The 24,376-nt window shown below is 34.0% G+C and overlaps 1 protein-coding gene across 1 annotated transcript; it reads right to left on the reverse strand.

Annotated features, from left to right (window-relative positions):
* Nucleotides 1-1,391: 1,391 nt before the first annotated feature.
* On the reverse strand, nucleotides 1,392-23,094 carry CALB1 (calbindin 1). The gene is made up of 11 exons (XM_030862854.2): nucleotides 22,795-23,094; nucleotides 22,225-22,301; nucleotides 18,318-18,392; nucleotides 10,013-10,096; nucleotides 9,843-9,899; nucleotides 6,581-6,658; nucleotides 4,043-4,098; nucleotides 3,914-3,953; nucleotides 3,731-3,784; nucleotides 2,753-2,824; nucleotides 1,392-2,409 (listed from the first exon to the last, which is right to left on the reverse strand). The coding sequence occupies exons 1-11, from the start codon at nucleotides 22,871-22,873 to the stop codon at nucleotides 2,296-2,298; spliced, it is 786 nt and encodes a 261-aa protein (XP_030718714.1). The 5' UTR covers nucleotides 22,874-23,094; the 3' UTR covers nucleotides 1,392-2,295.
* Nucleotides 23,095-24,376: the final 1,282 nt, after the last annotated feature.

A 24,376-nucleotide genomic window follows, 5' to 3' on the forward strand; every position in this document is an offset into this window, starting at 1 on the left:
TCTGCATATACTTCCCATTTATGTTTAATAATATACTTGGAATGAATTTTGTGATATGAGGTAGGCATTATATAAGCTATCTTCCATTTGCCCTTTCAGATTCATCTTCCATTCTTCATTCTGTTCTCTGCTCCAGGGGGCTGGCCTGTCACTCATATGTAATTGTGACTGATTTAGCTGAGTTATAAGAATTTCTTTTCCTGGTAGTGCTCGGGAGTTAAAGTCCACCATGATAGGCCAGGTGCTGGATTCGTTGCCATTACTACTATAAGCACTCTAGGAAGTTCCCTCAGATATACTCCTATCAGACTTTTTCTTGTTGCTTTTCTTTCTTTTTCCATGCTATTATTGTAAGCGTACCAAACCTGGTCTAGTTATGGAGTATACTTTATAATGGATAGTTGTTTTCCTACAGATGAAATGTAGGAAAATTCTATATATTCTTCCTATTCCTCTGGAGAACATCTTTCATACAGAAATATTTGATTATGTCTGTTGGGCAAAGAGCTACAAATATTTGGATTTTTTGAGATTTCTTTGTAAATCTTAATGCCAGAGACACATATTAATTCAATGAGGCATCCAATAATGCACTGAGTCAGGCAGGTTTACATTTATTTAGGTTTCCTAGGCTGTATTAATTTCAGTAACCTACACTTCCCCTGAATTGATCATGGGCTACGTAGTCACTGACTTTTTGAGGAAGAAAACAAATATACAAGATTATTAGAGTTATTTTCCTTTTTATTTATTCTTAGTAGTTAAATTCAGCCTAAGGTCAGTGCTTCCATTCACACACTAGAAGTAAAGCCAGTCTACTACTGCCATCATATGAGAAATTTTATTTTTTGGCAATCTCTTTTCTGTTCATTCTTTGGGGAAAGAGAGACCTCACTTTTTTGTTATTTATATGAATTGAGAAAATCAGTGCAGAATTTATAGAATGGGGACATTCAAAGTGACCCAGAACCATTAACTCTTCGGCAGTAACTTTATAAATTTCAAAGAGACACATCTCTCATAGTTCCCTGCTTCACATCAAAAAATGAGAAATCGCCAACCATAACATGTCAACTATAACCAGTATAGTGTATTCTAGCTACAAATATATGAAATTATGACTTGGATGTGGGTCAAAAGAATGTTTTAGAGTCACCCTTGCTACATAAGATAAATGATTGCATTAGCATTTCTCCTGAGATGTTCTTTTTAACTCATTTGAAACTATTCGCAGATAGAAATAGAACTATTTTGAATGCTGATCTCAACATGAAATATAAAATTCACAGAATACACAAAATTATTGATGATATAACATTCAACAATCAGGGTGCTATGAATTTTAAATTAAAATTCAATTATGTAGTAAAAATAGAGTTGTTGTAGCTAGAAAAAAAAAAAAAATTTCAGAGGCAGCAGTTACCCTTGGTGGAAATGAACAGTTCTACATAAAAAGAAAATCCAGAAAGAATGCAAACTAAACACCAGGATACCTGATATATATAATTTAATCAGATAGTACATAGACTGTGACATAAAAACAGCAGTTTACTAGAATAATTATAGTCTGCAACACATGAAAACTGTTTAGAAAATGGGTTAAGGTCATACTCTGACAGTAGACTCGGAAATACAAATGTAGAAGAAGACAGATTTATGCATTGTCTGGTGCTGCCTTTCCTTGTCATCAAATCAACTTGAACCAATAGATTGGTGTGGATTCAAGCAATAGGTGTGTTGTTGGTTAATTGACTAAATCTTGCCTAGTGAGACTGTTAACCACATAGAGCCATAGTTAACTAACGATTGATATTTTGGTATTTTAGATGCAAAAGCACATTTCTTCTAATTGGAAACACAGCTTAGAACTACTTTGTGGGGCAGATTTACAATTGTCTGAAATAAGAATGCTTGGCTTGTTATGTATAATTCTTCTATTCAGTGACAAATGCATTTACATATCAGAGACTAGGATTTTAGAGATTAATCCTGGTGGAGTTTTTAGGGAAACCTTATCCAACTATATTTATGGAAGCAAGAATATGTTAGATTATTTTATTTTAATTGGGTGTATTGACTGGCCTAAGCATAGACATTCTCCTTTTCAAATGTACAAAAAATGTACGTTACAAAGAGTATAGAAACAAACTGAAAAGAGTGTGCCACACATCCTGGATAATTATCTATATGCAGTTAAATGTACAGATACAAAACAAAATACAGCCTACTCCCTTATAGTGCACAGTTATTTTTTAGATACAATGTACTGCTAGTAAGTGGTCATGGGCATCAACTCTAGTTGTCCCCAGCAGAGAGAATAAGAGCAAGATCCGTTCGGTACAGCTTCCCTCCATCCGATAAAGCCATTATGCTTTTCTTGTACATTGGAATATTATTAATATCCAGATCCTATATAGAACATAGAATGTATTATAATCCAGTTAAACATGGAAGTGAATTAACCACTGTCAAGTGATAAAATGTGAGATGAAACTGCTTGTTACATCAATCCATCAAGAAAAGAGCTGGATTAAATTCTTGTACAAATGTGGATAAATCACAAGGTTGTTTTTGAAATCTGTTTATCACAGTTAAACACTGATTCAGGCTAGTACCAAATCAGGTTAAGAACTGAAATCTACTTCTGCTCCTCTATAAATTTTTAAAGTAGATTCTCCAAAATGGATGTGAGGTTGCTTCTAGATGGATCCATCAAGTCTGCTTAAGAAGTGTGGCAAGGTAACTAGATTACCTGTTTATTTTTCTCACATAGGTCCTTCAGTAAAGCATCCAGTTCATTTTCATCTATGTATCCATTGCCATCCTAAGGGAGGAGTAATAAAACAGTATATAAGCAAACTCATCCATAATAATGGAGAATGTAGTAAATTGGAAATAATTGAAATCCTCAGAAAATCTTCCTACTGCAAACTTGGCAGATATTCTAACCTCTTAGGTCAGGCACTCAAATTTTTAACTGTTCCCAAGTTCCAAAATAGATATGAATTCCCTCTCATTCAGCATCTTATATTTGTAAAATGCTTTGAAATTTTCAAAGTGATTTCACATTTAATATTTCACTTTATGTTAACAATATCACCACCTTCTGTTGAAGTAATTAATATTTTCATTAAATTTTTCATTAAATATTTTCATTAAAAATTTTCATTAAATATTTCAAATTTCAAATATTTTCATATGAGTGAGGACATAGGCTTGGGGAACCTATATTACTGGCTTGATGTCACATCAGGCAGTGGAAAGGCTGTACTAGAGCCTGCAGAGGACTGATTTGGTCCAGGAGTAGAGAAATTAGAAGAAACAAAACATGTTAACTAGTGACATCATACACAACCTTTCCTCACACACATGATCTTACCATACACTTAATGGGAGGATTCTGCTGGATATTTTCATTGGCTTAATCCTCATTCTACCCTGCAAAGTGAGTATTATTATCTCTTGGTTACAAATGAGGAAACTGAGGATCAGAGGAGTTTGGTATCTTATTCAAAGCCTCACAGGAGATAAATTGTTGCATGGGATTTGAATCAAATTTGTCTAATTCGGGATATAACATAACTCATTTCCCATGACAAGAATAAATTGGCTGAGTAATTTTAATAGCTCATGTTTCTTTTAATATAACCTTGAGTTTGAGGTTAACCCTTCCTGAGCATTTTCCAAATTTTTCTAAAGAATTAAATTATAGATAAGAAAAATTTTTTACCTGATCATATAACTCAAAAGCTTTATTGAATTCTTTCCCACACATTTTGACTCCCTAAATGATAGAGAAGAGAGCAAAGATTAAAATGCAACTATTATATTCCATCATGTTTCCCTTGGCAAATATCCCACATTCTAACCTTTTGAGAAAAATATTATTTATGGTAGAGAAAAAGAGAAATACCTGAAATTTAAGAAGAAAATTCTCCTGCACTGGCAGTAACCTTTTGAGAGAAAAACATTATATTAATACATTAGATTTTTGACAAGGATCAGCTTTTTATAATAATATTTGCATAGTTCCTAAACTCACCTGGCCATCTCAGTTAATTCCAGCTTCCCATCATTATTTGAATCAAACAATTTCAGCTGAAAGACAGAATGCATTACTGTAGCCATTGAAGAATTATTTATTGCATTAAGGAGAAGGAAATTCAAAATAAAGCAGTTTGAGTTATCAATTACCTATATAGACAACAGAATTCTAGAAACTAGCATCTATTAAACTTTCAGTGCAAAATTTCTATTCTATGACCTGTGCCAATTGCCAAAATTTACCAGAACAATATAGAATAGTCAGAGTAATAGTGATCTTAGGCTAGGCTTCTGGAACATAATCATTTATTTTTCTTGCAAATATGTGTTTATATGTATCAAGATGTGGGATAGATGGTGTTTGGCAGTACATAGCACATCCTGAAACTTTCCAAATAATAGTATGAAAATTAATATTTAATTTGTTTCTCTCTTTTAGAGCATCAAAGAGTACAATCAGAATAAGCAGATAATATGAATAAATCCTCAGAGAACAAATTTTTGAGTAAGTTTGAATTGTTTTATTTTGCCTTGGGTACTAGGTACTCAATAAAGCTCCTTACTTCCCCATTGCACTTACATACACATCATATACCAAGACACAGCCAGGTATAAACACATTCATACCCATATTTGGGAAGCATTCACATTTTAGAAAGTTGCAACTACTGTTCTAATATTTTATACAGAAGGACTACATATAAAACAAAATATATAAAATATGTGAGAAAGTGGCATTATTTTTGTTTTTAAAGAAAGGAGTGTGATCATAAGGGATATAGGTTTGATGAGGTCTCTTTAGGGAAAAAAAGAAGGGCATTCTGTGGTCTGAGATGTTCTAACAATCCTTTGTAGGAGGTAGATTTTTTCAGGATCTGTTACTAATGCAACATTTTATAGTCCATTGACTATAAAAGTTCTAAATTGTCACAGTGTCTGCCAAGATACTGGACACCAGATCACACAGTTTAGTGTCCACAGGGAAATATTTCCCTACAAATATATTTAAATTTTAATTAGTTCTTGATTAATCTGCTTCCTGGATTTGAGCTTGTTTATGACATTTAACCAGATAGGCCAGGCCAATTCAACAGGGGGAAAACTCCCATCTGAGTGGTTTTAAAAAGGCTGCTTCAAATTTCTACTTGGAAAGGAGTCTTTAAGTAGACATCCTTTAAGACTGGCGCAAAACAGAAAATTGATAAATGTAGGTTATTGTCCATTTCCCAAAAGTTATTCAGAGTGTAGATCTGCCCATTGTAACACGTGTATGTTAGTGCTGTGGTAAGTGGCAATGTAATGAGGAATTAAAGAGGACACTTCCTTACAGTGAAAACTTTTTGATTGCTTTGAAACTAAAGATTAGTCCCACTTTATAATAAATATCACTGTATAATGAATAGGGCAATAGTAAAGTTCTAATGGGTTTTTTTCCCCCACATAAAAGTAGGCTGACAGGCTGAAAGTAAACTTCAGTTACATCAAATATGATCAAACTCTTTATAAAATTATTTCTCAGGAAAAAATTCGAACTCCTTTATTGGTCTAAAATAACATAATTGTTATAATAGGCACTTATGTTTTACAAGTTATTTATATCAATGAGGTAAGAATTCACTGTACATTTATAGTACTTAAAGTGTGTATAAATATATGTACTGATCTGGATAATTTAAAACTGTCTGAATTTCAAGAATTAAACAATTAAAATAATGTTGCCAAAATATTGGGCCATGGCTTAATCAGTTTGGCAAAGGCTTTTTCCTCATAGTCCTAATGCTGTGAATCAAAATGAACAAATTTTACCCACTTGGAAGTTAATTAACTTCATGGACATTGTATTATTTTATCTGGAATTTTATAAATTTATTCATTCATTCTTCAAACATTAAGTGCTTATGTGTAAAGCAGTTTTCTTCACTCTATTATCAATATTCTAAAACAGTTTTTGGTTATACTATTTACCATAGCATCAAGCTCAGGGTGTATTTGGACTTCCTCACCCAAAGCACCAAGACAATATTCCAAAATAACAAGAATCAAAAGAAAGAAGGAAGAAATATCCATTTTTAGTCACTCAATGAATAAGGTAGCCAGAAGTTTTCTTTAAACTCTAACAAAATCAATGATTTCCTAAGACATGATAAAAATGGATTCAGAATCTCTATAATAAATGAGTTTTTGGTGATATAATTTATATATCTATAATGTAACTTACATATATATGTGATATAATTATACTGGCTTGTAAGAAAAACAAGTGATATTTTGATAGATGAAAATTACCTACCTCCACAAGAAAGGAAATGCTCATATGCTGAGCCTTAAAGCCAGCCTTACAATACACTTGTAGCATTCAGCCTTACAAGGTACAAGCATCCCTAGGTATTTCACTTTTGAAGTGAAATGATACCTATGTGCATGTGATGCCCACACCATGGCTTGTTTATTTCATCCTGTGTAGACTTGGGAATTAGCCAGAACACAGTAATATTTCATAGGCTCTTGGCTGTAGTCTTTTCAAGATCAGTCTTACCATTAGGTCTGTATACTCAGCTAGTTTTTTATCATCAACAGTCTTGTTTGCTTTTTCCAGCAGGTCCTTTAGAAAGTTCTGTTAAGACAAAAAAGTCAGATAAATTTCATCAGTAACAAACAATCTGCTTTCATTTCAGCCTGCCTTGAAATGGAACACCCCAGGAATACAAAGGAAGTCTCTTTTTGAGGGTAGAACCGGGTAACGGGAGGAGCTTAGAAGGGAGGTACTCTTGGCGTTCCAGCAGTCCTCTTTGACTGAAAACTGATTTGTCACAGTCTGCTATGCTATGCTATGCTTTTATGATTTCAATTAAAGAAGTATCTGGATTGTACACCATGTAGGAATCAGAGTAAAGACTTGTAAAACCAGCCAGCCCAATGGATGCATTTCTACCTAATGCTATCTTCACAAATACTCATGTAACTCTTCTCCAAGAAACAAGAAACACAAGGGACCCCCTTAAACCTTTGTAAGATATGTGAACAATTATCAGTAAAGAAGGTGGAGACCTACCCTTAATTTCAAGTGCATTTTCTGCCCTCACAAGCTGTATTTCCACATCAGTTTATAGCCAATATGAAGTACATTTCACCAGAGGGCTTTTAGGCTTGATGCGGTACAAATCACCTTGGTTAGAATGTTTCAGCTGACTGTTCAAACTAAAACAGTTGGCTGCAGATGTTACCTAATCTTTGAAGGATATATGAATCACATCAAAGTAGAGATTAATGTGGGAAGGATGAAAAAAGATGATTATTAATTTGACAGTTGAAGTTTAGGAGTGAATTTAATTTTTTTTACCAGAGAAATAAATTAAAGCTTTACAAAAACTTGCCATATAAATGACAGTGTAAGTACTTAATATAAAAAGTCTTTCATTTTGTCTAGTGCTGTTCATTTGCAACTTCTTTATTTGTTCAGAAAATGAATTAATGCAATTATGGAAATCTGAGCAGATATTATGTCCAAACATTATTGAAGGGTTGGATTTCTTCAGTTTTTCAGTTATCTCCCTCCCAGATTTTCTAGCTCTGCTGGGCTGATTTAACTTCATTATTTTCAAGGAAGGAGACCTTTTTCTTGGTTTGATAAATTTAATTTCACTTCAAACATTCCACTTCAAATTCAAAGTAAAGCATGGAAAATTCAAAGTTATCTGTTGGGGGGTGAATTTTACTTTTGAACCATATGAGGCTTTTGTCAGAGACTAATTGGGTTAAAAATCCTCATCAGAGACTAAAATGGTGGTCACAAAAATAGCCTGGGAGAAACCTCAGGATGCTGAGATTCAAAGTCGTGTCTGAGAGCAAGCAATGTTTTACTCTATTACAGATCTTAAAATTAGCTTTCTTGAAAGATCCATTAAAAAAGAATGCCAACTTATCTTCAAAATTCCCCAGAGAGGAGTACTTCTATTTAGAATCTCTTCTGAGAATAAAATTTAGAATAAAGAAGGCCAGTATTGGAAATGAGCTAAAGTTTCATTATGAACTTGAAATGATTTTTGGAAGATTTTTTTTTGGTCCAATAGAATAAAAACACAATAGTTTAACTGTCACCTTGTGGGTAACCTTGTGGGTTGCTGAGTTGCAAATTTGTGAAAGACATTGTTTTTGGTGATTTCACATGAAAAATGTTTACATTTCTAAGTGTTTTTATTTTTTAAGATGTTATTACTATTATTTCCCTTTCTTAAAAATTTTTAAAGAAATTTAAAAATATTAGTTTTTCGGCTGTGCCACGAGGCATGTGGGATCTTAGTTCCCCTATCAGGGATTGAACCCATGTCCCCTGCAGTGGAAGCGTGAAGTCTTAACCACTGGAGGGCCAGGGAAGTCCCTGTAAGTGTTTTTAGTTAAATATGTTTTAGCAATTTTGCAGTGGTACAAATATATGTAACTCAAACCATGTTAAACTATGACCAGGAAACTGTGTTTGATATTCATGTTTCCCTACATAATAGCAGAAGAGGTAGCTCTTGATGACTGAAGCTTGAAAATGTTTGGCCTTGTGGGGAAAAAAGAAAACATTATTATCATTATCAGATATTCTGTGTCCAAAACCAGGTTCTTTTCCCAGGCAGCTGTGTACTCTTTAAAAATTATCTAATCTCTCTGAATTTCAGTTTCTCTGTTTGTATAATGGGAATTATAATACCTCCCTTGTAACTTTTCTGTGAGCATTAAATGTTAAAATATATTTTAGGCATCTAGTACTATGCCTGCCACATAGTAGGTGCTCAGTAATTATTAATTTGCTTCCCTTTTAGTCACTCTATACCATGAAGATAGAGAAAATAGTCTTCCAGACTGAGAAGTATTGAGGTCAATTTAAAGAAATGAGAGAAAGATGCTTCTATATTTCTGAAGGCTAGTAAATTATTGAGTTCATGAATAATATAATTTATACTGTGCCTGTATTTCACAAAATCTTCCATGTGCAACATCTTACTTGATCTTCACAATAAATCTGAAAGGAAGGTATTATTACCCCCACATAAAAGATGAAATAAATCAGGCAGAATGATATAGAGATTTGTCCAGAGGTAAGACTTGATTTCAGACCTCTTTGCCTTTTCCTTCATATCTTCTTCCTCCCCCACCAGCTCTTATATACATCTGTGAGATATGAATTGATAAATTCAGTTTCAAAGTTGCAATTTTTCGGAAGTTTGATTATATTAGGACTTTGTTTTTATTGCTGTTACTGAGAGGCAGTAAGCTAGGGGTCTTGGAAACAGACGAGTTTAAAGATCACAGTTCTATGTCTTATTTCTGTGTAGCCTTCAGTACATCACTTAACTTCTCTTAACTTTTTCCTCACTGGGGTAATACTAATCTCAAAGAACTCACGTGAAGATTAAATGTGTGTAAAGCACCTGGCATACAGTAGGTGTCCAATAATTGTTTATCTTGAAAGAGAAATCTATTTATATAGCTGTTTCTTTTATAAAATAAAATGCCAAATTTTAATGAAAATAACCAACTTATTTGGCTTAGTATATCATTATCTATCTATCAGCTACCTCATATAACAATTTGTATGTACCACAGAGAATGCTAATTTTACATTGCTGAACAGAATTTCAAGAAGTACTTGAAGTCTCTTTTTTGATCTGGTTCTTTATTAACAATTGGAAGAGTGGGTGAAAATGCGCCATTGCTCAACATTAGTTTCTTTTGTGGGAGGCTTTTTAAAAAGCTACAAAGTTCATAATTATATTTGACAGGAAAAAACTTACATGTTTTTACTTGCTTACCTTAAGCTCCTCAGTTTCTATGAAGCCACTGTGATCAGTATCATATTTTCTCCATGTCTGTAAATTATTTTGGATAAGGAAAACCAAATATATTAAAAAAAAAAGGCAGCCATTTTCCTATTTTAAGTAGCTTTCTGAAAACATCATTCAGTGACAGAGCTTTCTTATACCTTCATGAATTCCTCACAGGACTTCAGCTGCTGGCATCGGAAGAGCAGCAGGAAGTTCTCTTCTGTGGGTAATACATGAGCCAACTAGAAAAGATTTAAAAAGTTGTTGTAAGGAGCTTGAAAGCAAGTCTCTCACATTTCCTGCTCTTAGGTTTTCTTAACATAGTTTTATTACCTAGAAAACTAGGAAAGGAAAAACATTATAATCGATTTTCCCTTTCTGATACTTTGCCCCTACAAAGTGCCATTGTGTTTTCCAGTGCTTGGGTGTCCTTGAGTGACTGGTTCTCTGGTCTGGGAGATGACCACAGCAAGCATGCATAGGAAGCTCAGATAGGGATTATTTGACCAATTCTCATCTGCTAGACATAGAAGCAGGCTCATCCTGGTGTCTTGACCCCTTCATCTTTTCTGTGCCACAGATCTGGTCTTGTTCCTCTCAGGGAACACAGAATGGCACACATGGAGACATACATTTCATGTAGAATAAAAGAAACTATGAGAAATATGAATGCAGTGGAAAGGATAGAAGGAAAAAATGCATTCCCAAGTCTGAGGAGAAAGCTTATTAAGAGATGCAAAGGAAAGGAAATTCAAGACAATTGTAAGACAGTGGAAAGAGAGATGGAAAAGACAATTCACAAAGAACAGTGGAAATTGACCAGTAATAGTGAATATCAGTTCTCAAATTTTTGGTTTCTGCTAAAAGAACGTCTGCTGCTTGAGTCCAGGTCTTGAATTCTATTCGATGATCTCCATTTAGTGACCCTATTACATTTCTCCTTAGATCTCATTTCGTAACTTCAATGCTCATTTTTTTTTTTTTTCAGAAAGAAGGACTCCAGATCCCATTTTAAGATGAATATAATCTATCTATTGTGTGCAGGGAGGAAGGGAGCTGGATTGATGGCCTCACTGAAGGTATGGGTTCTATTCCTGGCTCAGCTGCTAATTAGCTGTGGTCCCCAGCAACTCCCTCGGCCATTTCTGGAACTTAGCACCCTCGTCACTAAAATAAGGAGTTGAAATAGAAACCAGTGTCTCTTAAACGTATTGGGTTCAAAATGACTTTGAGAATCTGTTAGAATCACTACATTTTCACCGTTAAAGAATGAACCTACAACACTATATTTCATCTAATTTCCAGAAGCTGATGAATCCCCTGAAGTACGGGCATGAACCCTCATCTCTGGATTTTAGACCAAGAATCTGCAGTCTAGATTAACCTTAAGTTCAGCATAAATGCCGAAAGTTCTACCAAATTATAGGAAATACTCTCACACTTCAAAAAAATGTTGTCCTTTTAGGTCCATTAAAAAATATAAAACTTAATATAAAATGTATCATTCTACCTTATAGGCAAGTAATCTCAGCTTCTTTATGCCTGTATAATATGTCCTTTAACTTATCTTGTTTTTAGATCTTTGAAATAATATCTCAATTTAGAATCATTCAGTTTATAGGCACTAATAATGGGATGAAACTAAGAGACAGGGCCAGACATCTTATTAGGATGTTTAGTATGACTCAGAAAACATTTTCTTATTTATTTTGAGACAAAGGTCACTAGTTTGGTTGTGCATTAATGCAAGCATTTATTTAGGAAACAGGAAATAGCCAATGCCAACTCTCTATTTATTGGTATGTAACTTGTCAGATACCACTTTGTAAGTTTTTGGTGGACCTCCCCATAGACTATCCATTTCAGGAGGGCAAAGTCTATTCTTTGTCTGCATCCTCTGAATACTCAGTGTGGTGCTCAATGTTAGGTGCCTGACATAAATGTTTGGAATTGGTTGATAATTTTACTTCATTAAAAATACCTACTTAATATGATTTGTAGTGAGCATTTTTTTCCATCTTCATTGCAATTTTCTACATTGCTTGGATTTTCCTAATTATTATGTGTTGTTTTGAACAAAAATAATAATTTTTCTTAAAAAATTCTATTTACCAAAATCCACCAAATATATAAAAACAGAAAAAATAAAAGAATGAGCTAGTAAGCAATGACCACATGTAAAATTAGGGAAATTTTAACCATCTTTGTTTCAAAAATTAAACTTCATATAACTTTCATAAAGTTCAGAGGTCTCTAGAATGTCAAATATAGAGATGGTAAAATTGCTCTTCATGTAGTATAAATATATGTCTCTTTGCCCATGCCGTTTTGGTTCTAGTTGGTTTAATTATAAGAAAATACATATTATATCTACATGCAAAATAGTCAACCTTTTAATTTAATTGAACTGTTAATGTTAAACTGAATACAGTGCTGTCCTATTTTACAGACATTAGAAATGAGTTTTAAACACATAAAACATTGTAATAAGACAACTAGTCACTAAGAAAGAAGCAGTGAATATGTGTGGATAGGATGTGGCTATTAGTGAACATTAAGAAATCATCGTTTGTGTGTTTTCTGTTTTGTTTTTGCTTTTTGGTGGGGTTTTTTTTGGCCACACCATGTGGTTTGTGGGATCTTAGTTCCCAGACCAGGGATTGAATCTGGGTCCTTGTCAGTGAAAGTGCCTAATCCTAACTACTGGATGGCTAGGGAATTCCCCAATTCATCTTTTTCAAGGTGTGTTTCACAATGCATATGAATTAATATTCAAGTTTCAGAGCTGGTGCAGTAACTTTCCAGCTGTTGACTCTAAGACCATATTGACAAAGTACCTGAGGTCTTTTATAGAAGCTGTTAAGTAGGGCTGCTTTTGTCTCTGTTTTGCTAAGTCACTGTTGTCCATAGTAGTATCCAGTACTACCTGTTCCAAGATTATTGGTGATTTCTTAGCTCTTGGGCTACCTACCTGCTTTTTTATAAACTCTCAAAACTTTATTATGGGTTGGAGAAGAGAGTGGAGAAAAGCAAGGGAATAAGTGGCAGGCAGATAACTGTGGCTGCCACAGGAGAATCTCTCAAAGCTTCATTTATGAAGCTTGTCGCTTGTTGCTTGTCACTGAGAGTGGGGAAGCAAAAATTTCTACTTGCCTGTCTTCCCTATCACTCTATATACATATTGAGGAAAGGGTCTGTGTCTTAATTACTGTTTCTTTGCCTGGCACCTGCAAAAATTTCAGTAAATATTTTACTCAACCAACGAATGAAGGCAATTGACTAGGGTCAGCATAGGCTTCCAATAAATGGAAATAAAGCTCCTTTGGAGATAATTCAAATAACTTATTACTGAGTTGTGGATAGGGGTTGGGGTGGTCACTGTGATATGACATCCAGAGCTCTCTTTAGGTGCTAGGAGTGTTGCTATGGTCTCAACTGCCAGGTCTCTTTGGGAGATTACCTGGGCTGAAGAGAGCTATGTTCCCCAAGGAAGCTGAATTCTATGACTGATGCATATGGGGATATAAAACCTAGCCCTCTCATGAAAACTTGGGACATCTCTGAAGGCTCATCCCAGTTCAGAGCTCATTGTACGGTCAACTGAAGTTGAGACTATATCACAGCCCAAAGTCTCCCTCTGCCCAGCCCTGTTCTTTTCATTTACCTTCCACAGGTATTAATCCCAAGAGCACTTCCTAATAAACTTCCTCATTGCTTTTCTTCAACTCAGATATGCTCCCCAAGGAACTCAACCTGTCCCATGACAGGGATCTTTACCATCTGTCTTCTATTCCTAGGCATAAAATCGAGCCCTTGCCTGTGTTTTGGAGTAGGTTGAAATCCCTTGCTATGGCTCATGTGGCTATGATTCAGAACCTACTAGGCACTGTGCTGGATGCTGGAGATTCGTAGTCACCGATAGTAAGAACTTTACAGGAAGGCAGATAAGTTCAAAAAAAGTTTTTTTCAGACAGTTTCAAAGCAACATGCTAGGTGCTGGGAGAGTACACATGAAGTAACTTTACTAGAAATATAAGTGACTGAGCTATATCTTTTAAAGCACACATGAGGCATAACTTTTGAAGACAATCTTGGTGCATGTTAGCTTCCTTCAACACATATTAGTAAAACATTCACTTTTTTGGTTTGGGAACCAAAGAAATATTTTTCTAGCCAATGAGAAGTGAGTCCAGGAAACCTGGAAATTTGAAAGGCAAATAATCTTTTTGTACAAATTAAAGACTGGTGGAATTTAATAATTTGAATTTGACAAGTTATAAAAATGGGAAAAAGATTGACATTCAGAAAAATGGTATAGATTTTCCAATGAAATATTTTTATTTTTAATAATAATAGCAAATACATTTATTGAGTTTTTACAGTGTGCCAGAGTTTATCTATTTGTTTGACATGTATTATCACATTTGATGTTGATACTCATATGTCACCCCTGTTCACAGCCAAGGAAACAGAGACTCAGAGAAGATAAACGGCCTGCTATCACATAGCTTATTTTGAAATCAGACAGTCTAACTTTTTTGATTTTGAGACCTTGTCCTTTTACCATCACCCTCCATTAAAATCGTCAGTCAAAAAGTTTTCTTAATAAACTGTTTTTAAAAATCTATCCAGAATGAACTTTTAAATCAGACTTTATTGTCAGTCATTTCCCCAAATTCTGAGGTAGAAAAGTAGTCTGCTATAAAAAAATTACATTTACTATGGTTAAACTCACGTGCTCAAATCCCACTATGGCTGAAAAGAAGGAAAGTCTAGAGAAGTGTCTGCTTCCCTGGGAGGGTTATTATAGTTTTAGGATTAAAATAGCTTGTAGATCTATTTTTCCAGTGGATGCACTGACCTGGACAAAGAGACACAATAGACTGGAGAGGTTGGTAGTTTCCCACATAGTTCCCAAGGGATCAGGTGAAAAGTTTGCAGATTTGGCATCCCGCTAAAGGAAATATCTATACTTAATGTGAGCACCAGAGAAGAAATTTCTATTATCTGTTAAATCATTCAGTCTCTCTCTTTAACTATTTTAATCAGTCTTCTCTGCAATAGAGCTATTAGTCTGAATAAATTTAGAACATTTTGACTGTCACGGTATTTGTTAAATTATCTCAGAATTTCAGTGCTCCTATTTTGAGTTTGTATCAACAATCTCTTTATTACCGAACTGTATTTGTGTGAATTTTAAAATCTCTTTGTAGACATAAAATTGAAAAGTTCACAAGAAAGCATATCTGTACATTACCCTTCTTTTTACATATTTTTACATATCTAGGTAGAAAAAGCATATTGTTGGAAAGTATCAGTCAACTTCATTAGAACAGAAGTTTGCAAATTAACCACTATATTTTCTAATCTTTTGAACGACACATTTCAATTACAGCCAAGTCAATTTGGCCTGTTTCCACCAGGAAAGTAGACTGCCACTTAAATACCATTTGGTTTACTTTGATTAGATTTTGATGAGCCCATGTGTACACCTGCTAAGTGGGCAAAACAAGCAAATCTAACCCCTTTTTCCTTTGAACACTGAAGTGATGGTGTACTTGATGGGAGTTGATGGGAGTAAGTAGACTATTATATATTTTGGAAAACCTGGGTTTTTACATTCCTTCATAGCTGGCTGAGATTTGTGTATTTGTATTTCTTGTTATATATAGTATTTCTTAGCAAGTGATATATAAGTTGGAAAACAGAAAGGATGAAGTTTATTTAATACAACTTTCTGGTGACACTAGAGAGCACATTACAAATTCAGGCATTCCCCACTCTCCCTTTCTCCATTTTGTACATGTAATCTGTAGCTTTCAATTCCTTTTTTACAATGATTTTTTCAGAACCTCTCCTTTTTCTTGTCCCTCCTGCTTAACCAGGCTAAGTACACAATCAACATGCATATGAACTACAGCAGCAATCTCTTCCCTGTTCTCCCATTCTCTCATTCTCACTTCTCCAAGTACTCACCCTCCCCACTTCCTTCTGTGTCTTGGCTGATAACTCAGATTAATGAAAAGAATTCTGGAATCAGAGTCAGACATAGGCCTGTATAAATGTTCTGTCACTCCCTGCCAGTGGGATCTTGGACACATCATTCAACCTTTCTGGGCTTCAGTTTCTTTATCCTTAAAATGAGAAATTTTGGCTAGTTTTTCCCACAGGTCCTATATGACAAAAAGTTCCCTGTCCTGGAATACTTAAACTTTCTAATTAATTCTTATGTGTCTCACTTCTCTCCCTTTAATCTCTTTCGGCTTCCACTGATCTGAAAGTTCTTCCCAAATTATGTTTCAAGCGGTTTGGTCAAATAACTTCTCTATACTTTGTACATCCCTGTTCAACCAGACTAAATTTAAGCCTTGCCATAAGTAATCAATGAACTGAAGCTTGCAAATATTTTCTTTTAACGCAGAAAATGTATGGATTATTAATTTTAAAAAAAGACTGAGTAATTTAAAGGAAAATGGCTGAAATTCTATTGAAGTCACAGGTTTCCTCAACTATAAATTAGATGCTCATTTTATATTTGTATTTATTTTATTTTGTTATAATGAGGATCAAGTGAGATCACATATTTGAAAACACTCTATAAATTGTGTAATGTATACAAATAAATGAAAATTCTTTTTCTTACTGTTATTGCTATAACAAGTTCCTCAAGTCTTCATTTCAGTCTTCATTAACTTCTTCATCCACTTCTGTTACCTATTTCTCTCTATCTTTCCTCATACAGAAATCTTTTCTTTCCTATAACAGTTTCTTTTCTCAAACTTCTGGGGAAATTTCTTGCATCAAACCTCTAGGAAAATGTATCTGCTAGTGACTCCTAGTCTCCCATCCAAATTAGACCTCAAATAATGCCTCATAAATGATTATACCATATCATACACAGTAAAATATAGATTCAAAACAGATTCATCCTTCTCATCCTTTTAAAAATGTAGAATCCATGTGAATCAGATACATGCTTTTTGTGCTACTGTTACAACCCAGTATCACTGAAGAAATTAAAATAAATAGCTGAGCCCACTGGAGTTCTTAAAGGTGAAATACTTTAAATACAAGATGACAGTCTTTCCTCTGCTAGAATTATAAAGTATGCCAAACTCTGAAATAGCCACATCTATAATTTCACTGATTTTAGAATTTCCACTTGTTTTGAATAATTAGATTTATGTCATCTCATTTATGTTCATTTCAAAGTTATTTTCTTATCCTTGATGATTCATATCTTGATTAGTTGGCCTCTATGTCAGTCTATAAGTCCCATTACTATTAATTTATCTATTTATATAGTAATGAGTTACACATGGGCAAAGGGGAAAGTGTATACTCCAGGGAAATATTTTAATTACAAAGATAATAATAGTATGTTCTTCCTTAACTCTATTTGTGGTAGCTGTTTAAAAATAAGTGTATTTCACATTGACATCACAGGTGTCCTATAAGATCAATTATTTGAAAACCAGGTTAGTTCTCTGAATCAAAGGTAAATTATGACTAAATGTTGTTGACAGCCAGAATACTTCACAATCTAATACATTAAGAACATTATATAAATAACATAATTATGCCTGTATTTGGTATATTTTAAAATATGACCTTATTAATTTTTCTGGACAAAGTTGTTCACTCAACTTCTCTAATGGGTTGCAGAGTTAAAGAAAGTAGCTGAGACACTAGATTTTATAAAAGTAGAAGTAAGGGAAGCAACAGCTGTTTCACAAATCTGAGAATGCTGAAGAATTAATGTATAGTCAAAGTTTTGCCTCCTTGATTCATAGACAAAAAAAAAGTTGTCCTCAATGGGAAAAGTCATTGTCAAAAGATAAGATTTGACACCGAGAGTTTTAACTCTTAAAGACTCAAAAGAAATCTGTACCTATAACACATCATAAAATATTCACTGACTTTAGCTAAGTTCTTATGTTTTTATAAGGCCAACTGCTAATCTAAAATGGAATTTCAGAAACCAGCATGCAGCTTTTTGCCATGATATCATTTAGGGACTGCAAATACTTCATTTTATATTCTAACAGAAAAGTCTACACTGTTAAACAATAAGAAATACCAACGAACCATGTACTTGGTTGGTGTTTTATTGAACTGAATCTGGGTAATGTAATGGGATGGGTACTCATCCAGAAGTTAGGGACTTGAGCCTCTAACTGCACCAGTGCCAGCAAACAGTTAACATAGTCAAAGGCAAATCATTTCACTTCTCCAGGTCTTAGTTTCATAATGTATTAAATTTCAGTTTTGGATTATGCAAATTCTTAGGTTTCTTTAATTTCTGAGCAGTTTTTGATTTTATATTTCTGAACAAAAGATAATATGTTACTTAAGTAAAATAAACCTCTTGGAACAGGTCTTGCCATATCATGTTTGAGTTGAATACAACTCCAAAAATCTCATTTATTAAAACTATATGAGAACAATGCATAAGTTCCTTACCTCTACAATTCCTATTTTTCCATCATCTTTTTGCCCATACTGATCCACAAAAGTTTTCATCTCAGGTGATAACTCCTAAAATTATAAAAAAGCAGGTAAGAAGTTTTTTTTTTTTTAAAAAAACCAAACAAACAGTATGCTTGTGATGGTGTAATAACTTGTTGTAAAGAAAAACTGGAATTAGCACCATTCAGAATTATGCATACTGATTAACTATTTTCATGAAAATTAAGATACAAGTGATATACAGTTTTTACTGGTTTCAAATGACATTATTATGTCTGAATCAATCACTATGATTTATCTTCTATTATTAGTTTTCAGAATATGTTATCCTTTGAGAATGTAGTCAGAATCATTCAGTTCATAACATTTAGTGAATTTAAATATAATGATCACTGTGAAAGTACTTTAACATTGCTTGCTTCAGGAAAGTTTATTTTATATTGCTGCACTAATTGCCCTATAACATTTTATTTATTATAACATGTTTTATCCATGGAAGTTAAAAGTATGTGTTTTCAGACAAGCAAATAATGTGAATGTTCAAGAGCAACTCATTTGTAAGCAAAGAATGTTTCCAGCATGGAAGTAGTTAGAAACATTCTTTGCTTACAAATTAAAAATCAGAAAAATATGTGTCAGATTAAAAAAAATAACTTGACCAATTTGCAATTTCATTAGAGACAGACAATACAGATGACCTTATTTTGGTCACTGACTGTATAAGCTTAAGATCTTTGACTCCAAGGGTAATTTAGGGAGCAGTTTTCCAGTGTTTCCTTGTTTCCATTTTTTTTTTCCAAGATGATGTTCTCTCTCCCATTTAGTTATGTACATAAGACATGTTTAAGAGTGACAAAGTGAATGCTTTCATCTCATTTGACTTATTTTTTTCAATGTATTCTATTGCTTACATAATCTCTTCACATATTGCCAGATTAGAGAGCTCTGAACTGTAAACTAGTAACCTGAACATAGAACTAGTATTCAGGAAGTTGGATTTATACCCTTGGGTCTTCAACATAGCCCATTTAAAATAGCCCTCTTGCATTAACTGAAGCCTATGTAAAATAGGTCAGCCTTTATGAGTGTCCTATTCTGTGTCCTTGGAAAAGTAAATTAAGGTCTCAGTTTTTATCATAACTAACAAGATAGTGATATTATCTATCACACACATTTGCTCTAGGGATATAATTTGATGGCTATATTGAGGCTGAATATTATTATTACTAGTGTTACAAAATCCTGCTTTGGTTAAAAGTAAATATCTTTAGTAGAACTGAGGTAACAAATAGTAATTAAGCAATTTAATATAGACTTAAAAATCTCTTCCAATATGGATTAATTTCAACTTGTATTTATTAAAGTTTATTTATTTTATTACAGCAACAATTGTAAGAAAGTGAAAGTGGCAATAGTGTGACTATCAGTTATGTTCTTTACACATACCTTAAAGTAACAAAAAAGTGTAAAGTAAACTTAAAACAGTGTATACCTCTAGTCCAAATTTATGTTTTAAACAGTGTAAAACATAATGATAATGATAATAATAATAACAAATTAAAGCTTTATAAAAAAGAAATGCAAACTTAAAAACTATGTTTAGTGAAAAATGGTAGCTCTGAAAGTAGACTGGGTTGTTATATTTCATTAATGTTATATTCACCTATAGTTAATATTATTGAAATTTTTGAAATTTCACATTATTAATATGATAAGCCAAACAATGTTTCCATTAATACAGTAAACTCTGTTATCCTATTGCTAGAAATGCAAAGAAACTGGGTTTATAAGGTCAACCTTTAAGTTCTAAAAAAAAGAGAAGAAAAAATATAAAAGTAGATTTAGTACAATGGGGTCGGTAGTGAAATATTTGTCTACTACATGAATCTCTCAATCCATATCTTGATTTAGATTTTAACTATTCAAAGCCTATATTACATAATTCACAAAATATTCAATAATCAAGGTATTAAGCAACTTGATATAATCCTGTACCTGTGCTCAAATTTGGTATAATAATCTAATAATTACAGTTTCCAATATTCTAAAATTGGAACCTTGGCAGTAGAAAAAAATAATTAAGATCTAAAATCTTTAAAACTCTAACATGAAGTCACTGTTTGCAAAAAGTATAAATATTAAAATGGGAAGAGGAAAAGAAGTATCTGAAAACATGTATAGAGTTTCTAAATATCTGAATTTCTAAATGAAAATAAATATTAAAATTACTTCCAGAACAATTATAATATAATCATTTAGCTGCTGGAAGCATCTTTCAAGGTTTTAATGAAAAATTTTATGTCACGTAATATTTTCCAACCAGATTTTTAAATATTTATATTTTTAAATGTGGAAGAAAATGTTTTATTAGTCAAAGATACATAGAGCTATAATGATAGTATTGCATGAATTTATTTACATGGTAATGTATAAGGTGGGGGAAGGGAATGGAGAAAGTATATAAAACATTTTCAATTTTATTTGATCTCATCCTATTATACTTTCAAATTTATGTAATATTAAATCTGGGTAAAACAATTCCCAGAGTGTTATCTGGTTTTAAATCAATTTGATTTAAATCATTGGATTTTAGCAATTGATAGTTTTTTAATGCTTCATAATATATTTTAGTGTTCTCTGGGATTCTTTTGAATATGTTGTACAGAGATGTGTATCACACAATTTTCAATTTAGATAGAACAAAAAGGGAATTATTAGTAAATTGTATGTACAGATATATATAATATATGTGTACTATTATATATATAACTCAATTCTAGACGTGGTGATCTGCTAAAGGATTCACACACAGCTATATTTTCCTCTAAAGATGTATATATATGTATAGTCTATAATGTAAAATCTCTAACGATAGTCAAAAAGACGAAAGATTGGTAACATCTCTCTAGCCCAAATCCAGCATTGCCTTCTGAAATGCAGTCTTACATAAACCGCAATAGATTAGTAAGATTCTTAACCTATTTCCCTCTATGTAATCATCTCATCTGTGTTTTAAAGCTGGGCATATTTTATTTTTATGCTGACAATATCTCTTCTTAACAGGTTAATTTATACCTAAAGGAAGTCATTCATAATTAGTAAAAATTGTCATTTGTTTAATTAACTAATGGCTTAAATTACAAATATAGCTTATTTTCAAAACACCACTAATTGCTTCTCATTAGAGTATCACTTTGCTTGTTTAAAATATGTGAAGGTCTTAAAATTACTTTTTACATCTCTAACTTTTGGTTTTCTCCTTCTCAACAGAAATGAATCTCCTTTTTGCTAAATTCCTTGCTCATTGCTATGTTGCAAAGTTGTACAACTTTCTCCCAGAGAGGAAGGTCAAGACAAGACATTTTCTCATCACTCCAACCACATCAACATTACAAGAATAATAATTGGCAATAGAATAAGAGATCCATAATCTGCAGATCTGTTTCCTGACCACCAAGGGGAAGAAATGTATTTCTACCCCCCTTACAGGCTGTTAAAGAGAAGTTAAAGATTACCTAACTGAACTCAATCAAAGAGGTGGTGATCTGCTAAAAGATCTCACCCACACTTTCCTTTTAAGCACTATTAAAGAAAGTACAAGTATAGAATTTATATTCTAAAAGCTCTGATTTCATATTGTAAGGTTTTTTCCCTTTAAGGAATTCTCTCTCTCTCTCTCTCTCTCTCTCTCTCTCTCCTTCTCTCTCCCCCTCTCCCCCTTCCCCTTCCCCCTCTCCCTCTCCCTCCACAATTTGGAAAGGCGCCCTTTCTCCCCTTCTCAGTAAATAAATGTTTACATTCCTGGAAACCGTTTGATTTCGCTGGCTGTTTATGAGAATGCTAGAATATCTATTTATTTAAGGGCGAAGGTCCTTTTACTCCTTTGCAAACTTCAACCTACCAATCCAGCCTTCTTCCGCGCTTGCTGGAGCTCCTGAATCAAGTTCTGAAGCTCTTTTCCTTCCAGGTAACCACTTCCTGTAAAGACAAAGAGGCACCCAGGTGTCAGACATCTCATTCTGAGTTTCTTCCCCATTCAATTTCCACAACAGCTATTTGGCCACCGGAGAGGTTCTCTCTTGCCTCGATATTCATTAACCCGCAAAGGATACAGGCGCAGCAGTGCTCCCCTCCCGGCGTGTCAACATTTAGACCCACTAAGGGCAAAGGAGGTTGGTTGGGATGCTGAATGTAGCCGTAGAAACTTTGGGGGGCAGGGTCCCTAAATCCCCCCCCCCCTTTTTATGAGTACCATTCTTGGAGAATAAAAGTTTACGGTTTTGGGATAACATAGAAACAATACATAAACTTTAAAGTTAATGGTTGGCCGCCAAATGGAGAGATAAGATTAGGGAGGTGCGGGAAGAAGTGAAGAAAAGAAATGAGGGATAATCAGATCAGGAGCCTCAAGGAAGGGGAAAGGGAGGGAAAAGGCATGCACAAGGTTCTTCAAAAGAGAGAAGATAATCACCGTCAGCGTCGAAATGAAGCCAGATCTCGAAAAACTGTGAGGCTGTGATCACGGATGATTGCAGGTGGGATTCTGCCATTGTATAGCGGAGTGTGTGTCTGCGTGGAATATGCGTGTGTGAGTATGTCAGGGCGAAAGTGGGGTGAGAACCTCAGGGTGTGTGTGTGTGTGTGTGTGTGTGTGTGTGTGTGTGTGTGTGTAAAGAAGAAATCCTGGGCTGCTGGAGGAAGAAGGGCAGAGCGCAGGCGCTGCCAGGCGCTGTCCTCGGTGCTGTTAAGCTCTGGCGTTCCTCCGGAGTTCTCTCTCCACAACCGGCACCCAGTTCTCAGTATTTATCTTGACAGTCGAGCCGGGCCACGCCTCCTCTTGCCTCCCATTCCTCAACCCCGCCTCTTGCTCGCACCAACCTTCTTCCCCTCCCTTCCAGTTTTCTCCTCTCCTCCCAGGAAATCTAGTTGGAGCAGTAGTTTTGAAGTGTAGAAAGCAGCGGGTGGTGGGAAATCCTTAGCTCAGAGACTGGATGCTGAAAACAGACTAATTTCCCTCCACATTCTTTTGTCCAAAAGGTATCTTACTCCTGAATACTATAGTAAAACAACGTACATGAAGAGGTTTTGATTTTCAGATGGAGGAGGAAAGCTAATGATGGGTAGAACCACATAAATGATACTTATATTGTGTGTGTGTATGTGCATGATTTCTCCAAGATGTTTTAGTATTTGTTTGAACAAAGTCAGGTGAAAGTTTGGCAAATATTAGATTAATTTAATTAATGTATACAAGGAATATATTGATATCAATAACTACTCTATTTTGTGCTTGTGAGGACCATCACATGAATGTTTCTTAAGATGGTTTATATAAACAAGACTTGCCAACATGAGAAAGCAGGATTATGGTTTTTTTTTTTCAACCTGAAGCAGAATTGTAATTGGAAAGTGACAGAATTAAACTATAAAATCATAAAATGTTAGGAGAAGGAAGTAATCTTTAGGGATATTATGGTTTATCTCCTTTGGGTTTAGAAAGAATGAGCAAACTAAAAAAAGAGAAACCAAGGATCTGGTCCAAGTTCACACCTAGGTGAGTTAATGACTCAGCCAAGGCCCTGCTCAGTGGCTGGAACACACATATCTTTTCTTTTTGCTATGCCAAGCAAGTCCTGTTGAAAAATTTTTCAGAAACTGGAAGTTACCATCAGAGTTGGGGGGAAAAAAAACTAACTGAAAACTTTATGTATTTTAATACAATAAATAATATATTTAGATAATTTATTTACTTAAATACTTCTAAAATATTTGGTTTTGAATATTTTGAAACCTCAAGGTCCACTGAAGGTGTATCTTAAGTGTCTGATTAGAATGGTACAAAAGCAAAATTAAGGAACAAGAGAAAATTCAAATACAGCCAATATAGATTTAAAGTGAATTCACCAAGCTCTATTTTTTAACATGTGTAATTGAGAATGAGAACCCTCAATTCTATGTTTCTGAGACTGTAAGTCTACCTAGTAGTGGATCTGTGGCCTATTTCAATAATCTTCTCAATGGAGTTCTCACTTCCATAGTACTTTGCTGTACAC

The sequence above is a fragment of the Globicephala melas genome, chromosome 17, assembly GCF_963455315.2.
Source record: "Globicephala melas chromosome 17, mGloMel1.2, whole genome shotgun sequence".
NCBI classification, from domain to species: domain Eukaryota; kingdom Metazoa; phylum Chordata; class Mammalia; order Artiodactyla; family Delphinidae; genus Globicephala; species Globicephala melas.